This window comes from Bidens hawaiensis, unplaced genomic scaffold (assembly GCF_021521415.1).
Source record: "Bidens hawaiensis isolate Kalapana, Puna unplaced genomic scaffold, B.hawaiensis_p1.1 tig00066372_1, whole genome shotgun sequence".
Lineage (NCBI taxonomy): Eukaryota > Viridiplantae > Streptophyta > Magnoliopsida > Asterales > Asteraceae > Bidens > Bidens hawaiensis.
Window position 1 is genome coordinate 1 of NW_027501812.1, and position 16766 is coordinate 16766.

General features: G+C 34.5%; 2 protein-coding genes across 2 annotated transcripts; one reads left to right on the top strand and one right to left on the bottom strand.

Moving 5' to 3' along the window:
* Positions 1-2564: 2564 nt before the first annotated feature.
* LOC143604737 (dicer-like protein 4) lies at positions 2565-14330 on the top strand. The gene is made up of 24 exons (XM_077081128.1): positions 2565-2738; positions 2999-3109; positions 3196-3336; positions 3858-3930; positions 4038-4078; positions 4163-4306; positions 4390-4518; positions 5053-5191; positions 5259-5373; positions 5449-5641; positions 6870-7030; positions 7114-7320; positions 7910-8169; positions 8257-8534; positions 8919-9358; positions 9458-9552; positions 10864-11069; positions 11157-11366; positions 11705-12166; positions 12652-12924; positions 13005-13331; positions 13427-13709; positions 13835-13955; positions 14167-14330. Exons 1-24 carry the CDS (start codon positions 2664-2666, stop codon positions 14318-14320), a joined length of 4638 nt encoding a protein of 1545 aa, XP_076937243.1. The 5' UTR covers positions 2565-2663; the 3' UTR covers positions 14321-14330.
* An 801-nt stretch (positions 14331-15131) lies between these two features.
* LOC143604734 (large ribosomal subunit protein eL39x-like) lies at positions 15132-16061 on the bottom strand. The gene is made up of 3 exons (XM_077081127.1): positions 16003-16061; positions 15347-15450; positions 15132-15270 (listed from the first exon to the last, which is right to left on the bottom strand). Exons 1-3 carry the CDS (start codon positions 16003-16005, stop codon positions 15222-15224), a joined length of 156 nt encoding a protein of 51 aa, XP_076937242.1. The 5' UTR covers positions 16006-16061; the 3' UTR covers positions 15132-15221.
* Positions 16062-16766: the final 705 nt, after the last annotated feature.

Sequence of the window (16766 nt, forward strand, 5' to 3'; positions counted from 1 at the left end):
TAGGGGGTATTGAGTTCAAGTCCCACGGACGACAATGATTAAAAGTAGTTTGCCGTTAAAAAAAGAAAAGAAAAAGGAAAAAAATAGCATAACTCGTAACAATGCCAAAACAACCAAATCAAAACGCATCACAATATTATATAACGTTCACCAAAATCATAACACGTAAGAGTCATCATTAGTGTACGAGAAGAATCATCATTCAGGTCTCCTCTCATTATGTCCGTCATCAGTCAGTATAAGGGCATTAGCGTTGCTGATGATCTCGATTGATCTAACCCACATCTTAGCACTCGACCACACACCTTCAAAAACCCTAATTCCATCATCAGATATGAAGTTGGAGAATCCAAATTGGAGTTCGAAGGAATCGAGTATGAAACCAGTGTCATTTAACTGGGGTTTCGCTCGTCAATCCACGAGATTCATCAAACCCGAACCGATGACTTTTACATGAAAGCTTGTACAAAGCTACAACAAGAACGACTTATACACGAAGCTACATACAACCGTACAAAATTGAACAACAAATAAGAATCGGGTACAGACGGTCATACCAGCTTAGAATACAACAGTGGCGCGATTACACAAACCGATCTTACAATAACGACGGTTATACCAGCTTAGAATACAATAGTGAAAGTTATCTGAATTCGGGTCTTACCCATTAAACCCGAACCAATCATACAAGCTTAGAATACAACAGTGTCAATTATCTGATCCAGCAAATACCAAATACCGGGTTCGGGTTCAGGTCCGCAAGAATGACTTAGAAATGATTCTACGACCCGAAAGACCTGCCTGGGACCCAAAACAGGCCCGATTCCGGGTCAATTTTGACGGGTAAGACCCGTTTGATTACCCCTATGTGTATAAAAGCCAAAACCCCTGAATCATAGTCATGCTCACACAGCACTCGTCATCACACAAAAAGCAAAATCAACCAAAACCCTTTTTCTTTTTATAAAAACTCAATTAATTATTTATTCTTTCTGCACTCTGCCCGTCAACTGGCAGTCAACATGGGTAGCATATGCGAACAAACTGACGTTCTTGGAGCACTTGAAGCAATGGCGATCAGACACGATGAAGCCCACAACGATCCGAGGATAATTGCAAGAGGGTATGCCACAGATTCTTGAAATTATTGCTTTTGTTAAAGTATCCGTACACATTTATTATTATTTTTTTAATGAATTTTTTTGGTTTTGTTATGGGATTCTTGTAATATTTGATCTTTGAATTGTGGGTGTTTTTTTCTTTTTAATTTGATTTTGTGTAAAGATGCAAACTTTATCTGTATTTAATTAGGGTTTTGTATTTTTCTTATTGGTTTTGTTATGAAATTGTTTTGGTATTGTTATCAAATTCTTGTAATCTTTGAATTGTAACTATTTTTTATTTATTTATTTTTTTAATTTTGTATAAAGATGCAAACTTTCTGTGTAAGAAAGGGATTTTGGCATTTTAGCTGGATTTTTTTTTCATACATTTATTGTGACAAGAATTGATTTTGTTAGGAAATTGCTTTGGTTTTGACTTTTGATATCAAATTCTTGTAATCTTTGAATTGTGACTATTTTTTATTTATTTATTTTTTATTTTTGTATAAAAATGCAAACTTTCTGTGTAAGAAAGGGATTTTGGCATTTTGGCTGTAATTTTTTTTTTCATATAATTATTGTGACAAGAATTGATTTTGTTATGAAACTGTTTGGTTCTGTTATGAAATTCTTGCAATCTTTGAATTGTAAGCATTTATTTATTTATGTATTTATTGTAAAGATTCAAACTTTCTGTGTAAGAAAGGGATTTTGACATTTTAGCTGTAATTTTTTTTTCATATAATTAGTGTGACAAGAATTGATTTTGTTATGAAATTGTTTGGTTCTGTTATGAAATTCTTGTAATCTTTGAATTGTAAGCATTTTTTTATTATAAAGATGCAAACTTTCTGTGTAAGAAAGAGATTTTTGGCATTTTAGCTGTAAATTTTCACATATAACGTGTATTTAATTAGGGTTTTGTTTTTTCTTCATATAGTTATTGTGACAAAAATGAATTTTGTTATAAAATTGTTTGGTCTTGTTTATGAAATTATTATAATCTTTGAACTGTAAACATTTTTTATTTTTTTTACTATAAAGATGCAAACTTTCTGTGTAAGAAAGGGGACTTTTGGAATTTTAGCTGTAAATATATAAAAATATATATATATATATATATATTTAATCAGGGTTTTGTATTTTGTAAAATTTTTTAATCTGTACACATTTTAAATTTTGATTTTGTTATGTAATTCTTGTATATATTTAATCTCAGAATTGTAAGTATTATTATTACTATTATTATTATTATTATTATTATTATTATCATTTTTACTTTAATTTTATGTAAAGATGCAAACTTTCTGTTTAAGAAGGGGATTTGGCATTTTGGGTGTAATTATTAAATATTTAATTGTGTATTTAATTAGGTTTTTGTATATTTCTTCATACTTAAGAAGATTGGGTATTTTTGATATAATTTTGACAAGAATTGATGTAATGGAATTATGCAGGTACCAAACTGAGTTATGCCAGAAGGCATTAATTGAGAATATTATTGTCTATCTGGAAACAGGATGCGGAAAAACCCACATTGCTGTTCTGCTTATTTATGAGATGATATGCCGAGCAAAGAAACCAAAAAAAGATATATGTGTTTTTCTTGCTCCAACCGTAGCACTCGTTGAACAAGTGAGCACTTTTGTTTACTTTCCATTTTTAGTTAAATTTCATATTATTTTAGTCGATAAAACAGTTGTAGAATATAATGCTTGGATACGCTTATGTTGCTTAAAGATGTAATCTTGGTTGTAAATTGAGCAGCGGATCGCGTATATGACGAGTTGTCAAAGTTATACTTAATTGGGAATGTTTAGATGCGTATCTTTGTGTCACAAACGTAATATCAAGACGCAAAATGTTTCTTTGTTTAACTTACTTTATTTATGCAGCAAGCAAAGGTTATACAAGCTTCTATAGACGTTAAAGTTGGAACCTATTGTGGTAGTTCAAATCATTTGAAGGGTCATCGTGATTGGGAGAAACAAATGGAACAATTTGAGGTTTGTTATTTCATTTTATTGAAAATAACATTTGGACCCACAAGATTATGCTGTTGTGTCTTTACTTTATGTTCATTGTTGTGCAGGTTCTTGTGATGACACCTCAAATTCTGTTACATAATTTATCGCATTGTTTCATCAGGATTCAAAACATTGCACTTTTGATATTTGATGAGTGTCATTATGCACAAGTTGATAGTAGTCATCCTTATGCGGAAATTATGAAGGTAAATAGTTAATGCGGGTTGGGTCGGGGCGAAATTGACTGATAGTCAAACATTTCATTTGACTTTTGATAACTTTCCGGCCGCTTGGCCACCTTTTTTTTTGAGTTATTATTTTTTATTTGACTTGTTTGAGATAACATAACACAACGACATGCTTATAAGTAAACGGGTCAAATTTGACCAATAGTCAAGCACTATATTTGACTTCCGATAACTTTCAGTCTATTTGACCCCTTTCTCTTTTTGAATTACTTTTTTTATCTGACCTGTCTAAGATAAAACATAACACAAATCGACATGTTTATAAGTAAACAAGTTGAAATTGACAAATAGTCAAACATTTTATTTGACTTTTGATAACTTCAGCCCGTTTGACTCTTCCTCTTTTTTGGTTAAAGTTTATTTTTGACTTGTTTGAGATAAAACACAACATAAATTGACATTCTTATATGGAAACGGATCGAAATTGACTAATGTGGATATAATTGTTGACCAATAACACCTTTGTGCAATAAATGCAGATATTTTACAAACCGGATGCCCCTAAGCTCCCTCGTATATTTGGCATGACCGCATCACCAATATTTGGGAAAGGTAGTGCCTTCGCTCCGCTTATTTTTCCATTGATCAAAAGGTGTATTGGACACTTGACCGAAAGTCAAACACTTTATTTGACTGTTGCTTACCATTTACTATTTTAGGTGCTTCCATTAGTAGTCTTGAGACCTTACTTAATGCCAAGGTTTGTTGCCTGAATATCTTTTTTATTACAGTTAAGTAATATTTATATGTTTTTTTTCACGATAGAATAGTTTATAATTTATAGGTTTATACTGTCGACACACGGGAAGAGCTAGACCAATTTGTGTCATCCCCTAAAGTCAACTGTTATTATTACGGTGGTGACACACTCGATTCTCATGACCCTAATCTTACTTATTTAGGGAAACTTGAAACAATAAGGGCTCAGGTAAGAGTAATTATTTTGTTTGATTATAGAATTGGTCTATTACTAGTTATGTTAATTGATTAATATTTACTTTGTGGAAATAGAGTATGCTTTCTTTGATGAACAATATCGAGGATTATTCTATTCTTAAGAATACCAAAAAGGCCCTCCAACGTCTTCATTGTAATTTAGAGTTTATTCTCCAAAATCTTGGCCTTTGGGGTGCATTACAAGTAAGTTTTCATCATTTCATGGTGTTTATATACATTATTAGGGGTGCGAATGGGTCGGTTTTGGGCTCAAACCAAACCATTCGGTTTTTGGGTTTCTAAAAACCGTTATGTTTTTTTTTTTTTTTTCGATTTTCACATTGGGTTTGGTTCGGTTTTGGTTTTTCCGGTTTACCATCTGAGCTTGAAAATTTTGGGCCAAAAAAAGGCCCAAAATAATGAATTTAGGCTTGAAACTTTGAGCCTAATTTTTCTTGTTAGTTAATGATTAATTGATTACACCATTTGTTAATTTCTTATAAATTACTTAAAGTCGGTGTCTTTAGTTCAGTTCGGTTTATGGTTGATGCATAACCAAACAGAAAATTCTGTTCTTGAAAAACAATATATATAAAACCAAACCATTGGTTTTTATTGGGTTCGGTACTTCGGTTATATCGGTTTCGTGCACACCCCTAGCTTACATTTTAAACATATGCAAAAAATCTACTTTTTTAATAAATGTTGGATAATTTATTTATTCTTTGACTTGTGAAGGCTTGTAGGATTCTGTTAAAAGGTGACCTTGTTGAGAGAAACGAGGTTATTGAGGTAAACGAGCAATGCAATGATGATATTTTATGTGGCGGTTATTTAACGCAAGCTTCTTCCTACTTTGCTTCTGAATGCAAAAAAGGTGATCTTAAGGTTTTTGAGGGGCGTTTGGAAGTGTGTTATGAAACTAATAATTTATTGTTTTTTAGAATACTCTATTGAAGCAAACGACACTGAAGCCAATTTGTCATCCGTGGATAATATGGGTTATCCCTTTTTCTCATTCAAACTCTTGCAACTCGTGAAAATTCTTTCCAATTTTCGGTTAGTAACACATTTAAATGATTAAGTTATAAATATGCACATAACATTTGAACAATCTTTATGTGTTGATCACAGGGCACAGTCCGATATGAAATGCATTATATTTGTGAATCGAATCATAACCGCTAGATCATTGGCATATATCCTTCAACAGATAAGGGTTTTGTCAGCATGGAGGTGTAGTTACCTAGTCGGGGTCCACTCGGGGCTCAAGAATATGTCACGGAAGACCACACACGCGATTCTTGAGAAGTTTCGTTCGGGTGAGGTATGCAATATGCAACTTTGTTTTACACGTTGCAAAATGGGTTGGTTAGATGGGTTAGGTAATGGGCCAAACGGGTTTGGGTCAAAGTTCAGTTTTTTTGTACGGTCCAAATGCAAATGTCAATTTGTGTTGACCCAAAACACTTCATTTCCATTTTTCTTTCTTTATACTTACTTTTTTCAAATACAATTACAAGTTCTCTATTATTTCGAATACAAATTTTATAATTAACTTATTCAAATATGATAACAAATTTTATATTATTTTTTTTTCCAATGCACTATGGACCGCTTTTGACCCGTTTAACATATCTCCTTTTAGGCTATTTTTTTAATTATACACTATGGCATGCCAGATGGGTTCGGCAATGGGTCAAATCGGGTTCGGGTCAACAACTCAACATGTAGTTTTTTTATATGGGTCAAAAGGTAAATTCTAGGTTGTGTTGACCCAAAGCACTTATTTTTGTTTTTTTCTATATAGTTATCTTTCTCAAATAGCCCTGCTTGCGGTGCGCACATATGATGTATATATGTGTGAACCCTCGGGTGGGCAAAAGTGAAATTGCACTAATTTTGACGTTATTTTACTAATCTCGTGAAAATAACGTTAAAAGTGACGGATGGTTAATCAGGCATCATGTAGTGGCGTTGATAGCTGAAAGATAAGGGTACATGCACCGATCAGCCGGTGTCCCGATGATTGAGTGCTATGTGCCTTATGTCCAAGGCTTGATGCAAAACTACTATCGAGCCGGGGGTCTCACCGGAAGCAGCCTCTCTATCCCTATGGGGTAGAGGTAAGGCTGCCTACATCTTACCCTCCTCAGACCCTACCATAGCTTTGCTATTGGTGGGATATACTGAGTACGATGATGATGATGATGATGATTATCTTTCTCAAATATGATTACAAATATATATTTCTTTTTGATAAGAATTGATTAATTTTTATTATTATTTATTTTGATTACAAATTTACAATTATTTTTTTCAAATATGGTTACAATTTTATATTAATTATTTCAATACACTATGGGCCGCTTTCGATCCGTTTAATCTCTCAGACCTGTCTCCTTTTTATGCTGTTTTTTTAATCATACATGTTTGTCTCGTTAAGTAAATGTGTAAAACACATCTGTTTTATTTCACAAACTCGTCTTTGTATAGGGAGATGATTTTTTTTTCTTTTTTTTTTGGTGCTTTATTTGTTTTTTCTGTTATGGCAGTTGAATTTGTTAGTGGCTACTAAAGTGGGAGAAGAAGGTCTTGATATCCAAACATGCTGTCTTGTAATAAGATTTGATCTTCCTGAAACCGTTGCAAGTTTTATACAATCGAGAGGTCGTGCACGCATGCCACAATCCGAATATGCGTTTTTGGTTGACAGGTTTTTTGCTTTCTCATATACTTTTTCCATAAAAAAGTTAAATTTTGACACGAGCCCTTTATTTAAACCATTATGTAATACAGAGGGAACCCGAAGGAGATGGATTTGATAAAGAACTTTCATAGCGATGAAGCCCGCATGAATAATGAAATATCTTCAAGAACAAGTACTTTGGTGAATGTTGAATTTGAGGAGAAAACTTATAAAGTGGATTCAACGGGTGCCATTATTAGTTCTGTATCAAGTGTTTCATTGCTTCATCGATATTGCTCAAAACTTCCACATGATGAGTAAGATCCGATTCCCAACATGGCTAACGGATCAGACGGGATGGGTAACGGTTCAGAACGGTTTCGTGTTGAAATGGGCTGTTTTAGTTTGTTTTGGGCTGGCCTGTAAACCTTTTCTTGGGCCGTTTAAAAAGCTTGTGGCTCATGGCTTGCTTGAAACTTACTCGAAAATACAAACAAACTGAGACGAGCTGGCTCGGCTTGCAAATGAGCTGAGCCCGAGCCATATGCATATATATAAATTATAACCCAAAAGTATAACCTGGATTTTGCTATATATATAGTAATAATTTTGTACTTTATTAATTATATGTACTATGTATGTGTTAAAATTAATGTATTTTTTCTTTAGATATATGTTGATATATGTTAATATATATAAGTTATTTTTTTAAAGAAATAATTGAGCTCGGCCAGCCCAAGCATTTAGGAGCGGAGCTTGAGCTCAACATTTCAGCTCGTCAACATTACAGAAACTGTCATGATTTAGGAGGCTATATAATCATTAAAAATATGCTTTTGTGAGTTTTAATCTTTTCTTCTTAGCTAAACTTAATAATTTGACTAAATTGTTTATATGATTTTGCAGATTCTTTAACCCTAAGCCAATACTAACATACTCTACACATGAAGCCGATGATGTAGTTTGTTACATAACTCTTCCCGCTAATGCTCCAATTCACCAAATCATTAGTTCGCCTCAACCGTCACGGGAAGCCGCAAAAAAAGACGCGTGTTTGAAAGCATGCCAACGATTGCATGAATTGGGTGCTTTGACTCATTATCTCTTGCCTGATGATGATGTTGATGATGAAGATCAAGAGTCTTCTGATTCAGATCGTGAAGACGGTAAATTCGTTTTTATTTTAAACAAATAAAACCTATTCAAGCATGGATTATTGTGCAAATATTATAACTGCTGCTATTTATCTACAGATGAAAGTTCACGCAGAGAGCTTCATGAAATGCTTGTACCGTCTGTTTTTCAAGAACCGTGGAGTAAAGTGGACAATACAAGACTCTCTCTTAACTCATATTTTATTAAACTCAGCCCGTTGCCTGCTGATCGATTATATAAAGATTTTGGGTTGTTTTTGAAAAAACCGATTCCACAAGAGGCACAAAGAATGGAACTTGATCTCCATCTAGCTCGTGGTCGATCCGTATTGACTAGTATTGTCCCGTGTGGCGCTTTAGAGCTTTCGGACAATGAGGTAATCGAATCTTGGTGTTTTTCTTGTTCGATATGGTAATTTCTTGGGGGCATTTGTGTGTGTGTTTTGAAAATTATTATGTGATATAAATTAAAAAGAGTTATTATAATTGCAGTAGGAGCTATTGCTTGGATGTGCTTTTACTGTTTATGGATATATGCATTTATATAATTTTTGAAAAGCTATGATATTTAATAGATAAAATGGCCAAAAATGACCTTTTTTTTTTATCATTTTCTTGAAAAGCTATAATTATTTTAATAGATAAAATGGCCAAAAATGACATTTTCTTCCTTTTCGTGAGAAGCTATGATCTTTTTAATAGATAACGAGAAGCAGCGTTCATCCAACCATAAAAAAAAACTAATAATTTAATTTATGCAGATTTTGCTAGCAGAAAGGTTTCAAGAAATGTGGCTGAAGGCGATAATAGACAAATCAGAACTCGTTAAAGATTTTGTTCAATTAGGCAAAGATGATGTCAGCAATTCATCTTCGACTTTCTACTTATTACTGCCTGTGTGCATTGACAAGCACCGGGGATCAATGACTGTAGATTGGCACCTCATCACAAAATGTTTATCGTCACCAATTTTCAGAAATCCAGAAAATATCATCACAACATGTGATCGAGATCAAGCGTCGAATATGAACAATTGTTTACATCTTGCTACCGGGCCCACAAAAATCAAAGATATATTATGTAGTTTGGTGTATGTCCCGTGTAAGGATACATTTTACTTTGTGTCTGATTATTTTCCCGAGAAGAATTCGTTTAGTATTTTCAAAGAAGGAACAAGTTATGTCAACCACTATGCTGAAGTGTAAGTTTTTATACTCGATGAGTTTGATTGTGAATTTGCATAATTGTCCCTTGTGAAAAAGTTGATTTATTGGTTACTTTTTTCTTGTTTTACGAACAGATTTGGAAGCCAGTTTTCGTACCCGAACCAGCCCCTCTTGAAAGCTAAACAACTCTTTCGTTTGGATAACTTGCTAAGGAAAAGCGGAAGCGGAGGTAAGTTATTTTGTATATATATATATTATATATATGTATGTATGCATATGTATAACAAATAGCTAATGTGTTAATTAGTATTATCTTCAGAATAGATAGATAATTCATGGTTGGGGGTGTAAACGAGCCAAGCTAAGCTCGATTTCTGAAGCTAGTAACGAGCTTGGGCTAGTCTTGTTTATTATTTATTAATCAACTTTACCAGGCATCATGTGGTGGCGTTGATAGCCGAAGACAAGGGTACATGCACCAATCGACCGGTGTGCCGATGGTTGAGTGTTATGCGCCTTATGTCCAAGGCTTGATGCAAAACTACTATCGAGCCGGGGGTCTCACTGGAAGCAGCCTCTCTATTCCTATGGGGTAGAGGTTGTTTACATCTTACCCTCCTCAGATCCTACCATAGCTTTGCTATTGGTTGGATATACTGAGTACGATGATGATGATGATGATGATGATGATGATGATGAATCAACTTATATACATTTATAATTATTTATTTTTTATATATGTTTTAGTTTTATTTGATTTCTGTAGATACCATCATTTATATTATTAAGTTATTTTGTCGTAATCTTATACGTAAAAATATATGTTTTAGTTATAATTTGATTTCGTAGATAACATGATTTATATTATTTAGTTATTTTATTATAATCTTATACGTGAAAATAATTGTTATATAAATATATATTTAATGTACGAGATAGTGAATACAAATTATATGAATAAAAGGCATATTTAGGCTTGCGTGGCAGCTCGAGCTGAATAAGTGAAGCTCTGTCTAGGCCTCTAGGGCTCTTTTATTAAACTAGCTTTGTTTAATGCTCGAGCTCGTTTAAGCTTGGTCAGTTCGAGCTTTTAGTGAGCCGATCTTGAGTAGCTCACGAGTGGCTTTGCTTGTTTACACCCTTAATTATGAACTTAGGAGGAGCAATTTGATCCATTTACGTGTGGCTTTGCTTGGGTTGTGCTCTATTTCAAACAAGTACTAAAAAATTAGCTAAAATGAGAACGGGTCAGGCCAAAGGGCTGAAAATCACTCAAATTTTAGATGATTATTATTATTATTATTATTATTATTATTATTATTATTATTATTATTATTATTATTATTATTATTATTCTACTTCTGTATCATAGTTATCATTTGAATTGCTTACAAGCTCTTTTTCAAGAAAAGGTCAAAAAATGTTCCCGGATCGACCAAACCCAATCCGACCCAAACCCATTTGACCCGTTATCCAGATACTGATTTTGTCAGTGTTTCCGTCTGTTTTCTCATATTTTTTTTCTGTTATACTGAAACAGAACAACGTGAAAAGGAGGAACACTTTGTGGAATTACCTCCCGAAATATGTGTTCTGAAAATCATAGGATTTTCAAGGGACATTGGAAGCACATTGTCTTTATTGCCCTCAATCATACACAGATTAGAAAGCTTTCTTGTTGCAATTGAACTGAGACAAAGGTTATGTGCTTCGTTCCCTCAAGGGTCCGAAGTTACTGCAGATCGTGTAAGGCTCTAATTATTTGTTATTATTTTTTATTATTGTTTCTTTTTTTTAAAAAGTAAAAGGTTTTGAACTTTTTAATATTATCAGATTCTTGAAGCGCTTACAACTGAGAGATGCAATGAACGGTTTTCTCTCGAGAGACTTGAGGTTCTGGGGGATGCTTTTCTTAAATTTGCAGTTGGTCGTCATGTGTTTTTGGTAAATAACTCACTTGATGAGGGGATACTTACTCGGAAGCGGTCAAATATGGTCAACAATTCACATTTATTGAAGCTTGCGTTATCAAACAATTTGCATGTAAGTGTGTTTCTTTTGTAGCGCACCTACTGAATTTTTTATTTTATTTTATTTTTTTTCGTTATTAGTCAATTTGGTAAAACGGGTCAAATTGATAAAATTCAAATAACGGGTCAAAATCCTCGATGTACTTACAAAAAAGACATTTTTCCTTAGAACGGTCAGTCCGTTCTAAGGAAAAATGTCTGTTTTGTACCATTTGCCATTAACATTCTAGTGGCTAAAACAAAGTAGCTACAAGAGAAATTGGTCAAACGGGTCAAAGTCAACCCATTTTGTCGTTTTCACTCAAACCCGTTTTAAGCCATAAATTTATAATTCATTGATAATTTTTGTAGGTATATATACGTGATCAACCGTTTGAGTCTTGCCATTTTTACCCTTTCGGTCGAAGATGCTCGGTGATATGCACTAGTGGCACACAAGTCCAAATTCATTCTTCGCACGAGAGTAATTTGAAGACGGGGGAAAACACGGAAGTTAGATGCAATAAAGGTCATCATTGGCTACAAAAGAAAACCATTGCAGATATTGTGGAAGCCCTTGTTGGAGCGTTTTTAGTTGATAGCGGTTTTAAGGCGGCAATTGCGTTTCTGAAGTGGCTTGGGATTCCTGTGGACTTTCAACACTCGCAAGTTGCTGCCATATGCGCTTCAAGCCGAGTCTTTTCCCCTTTGAGTGGTTTAATTGACATTTCTGCCCTTGAAAACCGTTTGGGGTATCGGTTTCAAAATAAAGGTCTTCTTTTACAAGCGCTTTTACATCCGTCTTACCATAATAATTATGGTGGTTGTTATCAGGTAACCAACTTCAATATATGTTCATGTCATTTGTTTTAGTTTTAATGCGTGGGGTTAACGGGTATTTAATATACATATTTTTATAGTTAAGGGGCATTTTGGTCATTTCACACCCACTTAAGAGAAAAGTTAACGGTCATCCAAGGCAAGGACTATTTGTGTTTGTCAATTGTTTTTCTGTTTAAATGGGTGGGAGCGAATAGGTATTTAGATTCTTTTTAAGTTAAGGGGGGTTTTGGTCATTTCACACCCACTTAACCGAAAAGTGTTGTCGGGTCACTAGGTGGGGACCATTTATGTTGCCCACATGTATACCTTTAGACCAAGTTTTTATTTTCTAATAAACATGTATCAAATCCATAATCTGGACATACCGTGTTGGTTGGTCAACCCGGCCCGTTTTGACCCATGTTAAAAGTGACCCGTTTTATCTTTGTCAAACGGTTGCAATAATACTAATAACGTTTCCGTATGAATAAAAACAGAGATTGGAGTTTCTTGGAGACGCGGTGTTGGATTACTTGATCACATCTTATCTTTATTCGGTATATCCAAAACTAAAACCGGGTCAGTTGACCGATTTACGATCCTATTCGGTCAACAACAATTCTTTTGCGGGTATTGCTGTAAATCGATCTTTCTACAAGTTCATGCTATGTGACTCCACTAGTTTGACTAAGTCAATGAACAAATATGCTGAATTCTTTAAAACCTCTTCATCAAACAACGCTTTAGGTGAAACCGTACCATGTCCTAAGGTAACTCTCTATAATCAACCACCTATTATATATTTTGAACTTCTTTTACATTTTAAAAATTTGTAATTTTAAATATGCAGGCTCTCGGTGATTTGGTAGAGTCGTGTGTCGGTGCGATTCTTCTTGATTCTGGATTCAATTTAGATGTTGTTTGGAAGATAATGATCTCGTTTTTGGATCCCGTGATGAAGTTTTCGGCAATGCAGATTAATCCCGTTAGAGAGCTTCAAGAACTTTGTCAGTCTTATAACTGGGAATTAACGTTTCCTTCGGTTAAAAAGGATAGAACGTTTTCTGTCGATGCGCTTGTTAATGGAAAAGACGTTCTCGAGTTTGCAAATGCTTCTAATTTCAGTAAAAAAACCGCCAAGATAATTGCTTGTCATAAACTTTATTTGACATTAAAGGTAAAAAAAATCTTACACCCTTTGTTATTAACTTATTATTATGAATAAATAAATAACCTCACTAAATGAATATATAATATATATTTTATTTCCAGGCTAAAGGTTACAAGACAAAGACGAAAACTTTAGAGGAAATCTTGAAATCGAGCGAAAAGATGGAAGCTAAATTAATCGGAAATGATGAAATACCGATGGATCAAAATATTTTACATAAATATTTGAATTCAACTGAATACGAAAGTAAATCTCAAGAAATGCATTCCGCTTCTGTAAACAAACCCGTGAAGAGTATTAACGGCGTTAGACGGATGGTGGGGCCCACTACGCCTCAATGCAGTAATCCCGAAGCCAGTAGTAGCAGTTCCCAACCACCAGCAGGTAAAGTTTATCAGATTCTAGTAGAATTGACGGTTTTGACTTTTGAGCCGTTTACTTATGAAGTGATCGGTTCGGGTTATGCTTTGACTAACGGGTCAAATATGCTTACGAAACATGAATTTCAGGTTGTGATGCGGTTCGAAAGTCATCAGCAAAATCTCATTTGTATGAAATCTGTGCAATTAACTGTTGGCAACCGCCAGTGTTTGAATGCTGTGAAGAAATTGGGCCCGCCCACCTCAAACAGTAATTTTTTTTTTTTACCAATAATTATATTATGTAAACCTGAACATGACCAGTTTAGCCATTTATCTAAACAAGCCAAACAAGTTAGAATCAAGTTGTAAACATGTTAAACGTGTCATAAACAGGTTGGCAGGTTGACTTGTTTGAGCCGTTTAGTTAAACAGATTAAACATATGAACACGAGAATAATATGTACTTCGGGTTATTTTAGGTTTGCGTTCAAAGTGTCGCTTACTATCGAGCACGCCTCAAATACGGTTGTGGAATGCATTGGAGATCATCGGGCTAAGAAGAAAGATGCAGCTGAGTTTGCAGCTCAAGGCGCGGTTTGGTACTTAAAGCAAACCGGGTATTTGAAAAATTAGGACCGGGTAGTTATTTAACTTATTTTAACCACCATATGCTTGTTAGTGGGGTATTTAGTGTTTATAACATATGAACATTGAAGCGAAGGGCATCCGTAGCATATAGCCGTGTATACGCCCATGTATGAGGTTGTATGTCTAATCTTTAGAACAGTTATGTGATGTGTTATCTTTGTGTATTTTAAATGGTTTTCGTTTCTCTTAGATATTGGTTTTGTTTGGCTATATACCTGTTCTGGGGTCTGGCCCCACGCCTGTCAGCCCAGAACAGGTATATTCTGCACTACGGTGGCCAAATGTCATATGATAGATTTTGAGCTCATGAATATTTACGTACATAAAAGTCCAAAAACGCATATTTACATTTTCGTCTGAAATTCCCTTTCGTATACTATGCTTACACCAACTTGTTCCAGTGCACCTTGCTAGATCGATGCCGGTCACCATCATTGTTGATGTAGGTGATGAGTGTGTTCGTTAACGAGTTAATTAATCGGAAGGAAGTGAATCTCATTGATCCCGGCTTAAGCCTCTGTTGGATCACCCACATATTGACATTGCAAGCGTGAAGCGTCAATGGCGTCTTGGTTTTCAACTCTTGAAGCAAGAGGGCTGTGCACTATGCAACACCACCGTGTCGCAATGTAACCCTTGGCGAACGTTTCGATTAACGTTTTGTCTACGGTTAGTTAAGAGCTTTTGATAAACACAATTAAAAACCAAAGTGCAAAACATAGTCACAAGATGCATGGCGAATAATAGATATGAAATAGCTTAGCATCATTTAAGGTACACAAAAACCAACATCTGATCAAACAAATGTATCATCAAATTCATTAAAAAAATCCCAACATAAGTAAAAACAAAACATATGACCCTTGATAGAATCTTCATAACTAACTTAGAATCCAAGCTTGGTTCTGCGCCAGTGCCTGCGTTTCACATTGTACCTGAAATTCCACAAATAAACAGTTAACAGAAATCCATAACCTTTCTATAAAAATTAGACAAATAAACCGTTCTAACCTAATTGTATTGTCGGTCCTCATGCGAATCCAGTGAGGAATCGGCCTGTTCTGCCTCATCTTCTTCGCAAGCTTCTTCTTGATCATAAAAGTCTTGTGTGACGGCTGTTATTACTATCAAAACATGAACAAATCATCAAGCGGATTTTGGATTAAATCATTTAAACTCCTTGAGTATTAGGTATAATGACACGAACTAAGAATAAGCAATTTTTGGCAAATACTATCAGTACAAGTAATTGTTGTCTCATGGCTCGGCCCGTAGAGCCTTCGTTTCAGTATTTTCAATTGTACAATTACCGATAAGCACGGATTCAAAAAAATAGAAATACTATTCAGTATGGTGTTTCACTCATTTTCTGTATTGGTATGATTACCAAACCAATTCCATAGCGAAAACGAATGACAACATACAATATAAATACCATACCAATCGTTTTTTGCTTCTGTACCTATCAGTATATGTACCATTGAAAACGCTGAAATACCGTACCAATTACCGGTATCCGGTAAACAAATGTTCTTCTCTATGTTATCAATTAAATCTATATTCAATACTTAAGCTTTGAATTAAACAAATAAACGCTAGATTTACAGACCGAAATGAAACCTAAAATGTTACAGTGGTGAACGGAAGTGATAGAGACGGTGGATTACCATGGTGGTTGTCGGCGGAGATGACGTAAGCGACGGCGGCTTCTTCTTCCCTGGTGCGGTGGGATGGTTGTGGTGGTGTTGGTGGTTTTATATATAGCTAGGGTTTGACTGTGGGCCTGTGGATAGGTGTGGGTTTTAGTTCATGTAGCCCAATTAAGGTTTGCTTCAGGCCCAGTTTAGATCTTTCTTGTTTAGAACTTTTGGTAGGTTGTAAACGAACCGATCGAACACGAACACAGTCTTGTTCGTGTTCGTTTGTTCGTTAAGAAAATAATATGTTCGTGAACGGTTAATGAACATTTACCGAACGAGATTTTATGTTCGTGTTTGTCCATTAAGGAAATTAATGTGTTCAACGAATGGTTCACGAACACAAATAAAACCGGTAGAGCCTGGAGATTGAGATCGATGTATTCATCAGTGTGAATAATGAAAGCCTGTAAACGAATCGAATGAACATGAACAAGATTATGCTCGTGTTCATTCATTTAACTTTAAAAGAACACGGACACTTAATCAAACAAATATTTATGTTCATGTTCGTTTATTTAAAAATAGACATTTGTGTTCGTTTGTATACAATCTAAATGAACATGCACGAACAAATGTAAATGAAAATAGATATAAACGAACTTAAATGAAAACACTTAAATAAACACATAAACACAAATTAACAAATCTAAAACCTTTAAGCATATGGCTTATCTAGATAATATTTAATTATTTCCAATTAATACATAAAAGAACATAAATAAACAGACATA

Bases quoted from the DNA above. Each gene is read 5' to 3' on its own strand.
- LOC143604737 (XM_077081128.1), top strand. From the start codon at position 2,664: ATGATATGCCGAGCAAAGAAACCAAAAAAAGATATATGTGTTTTTCTT. The intron at 7,031-7,113 runs GTTTTTTGCTTT...TATGTAATACAG, and splicing joins TATGCGTTTTTGGTTGACAG to AGGGAACCCGAAGGAGATGG. The intron at 13,710-13,834 runs GTAAAGTTTATC...CATGAATTTCAG, and splicing joins CAGTTCCCAACCACCAGCAG to GTTGTGATGCGGTTCGAAAG.
- LOC143604734 (XM_077081127.1), bottom strand. The intron at 15,271-15,346 runs GTTAGAACGGTT...GTGGAATTTCAG, and splicing joins AGGACCGACAATACAATTAG to GTACAATGTGAAACGCAGGC.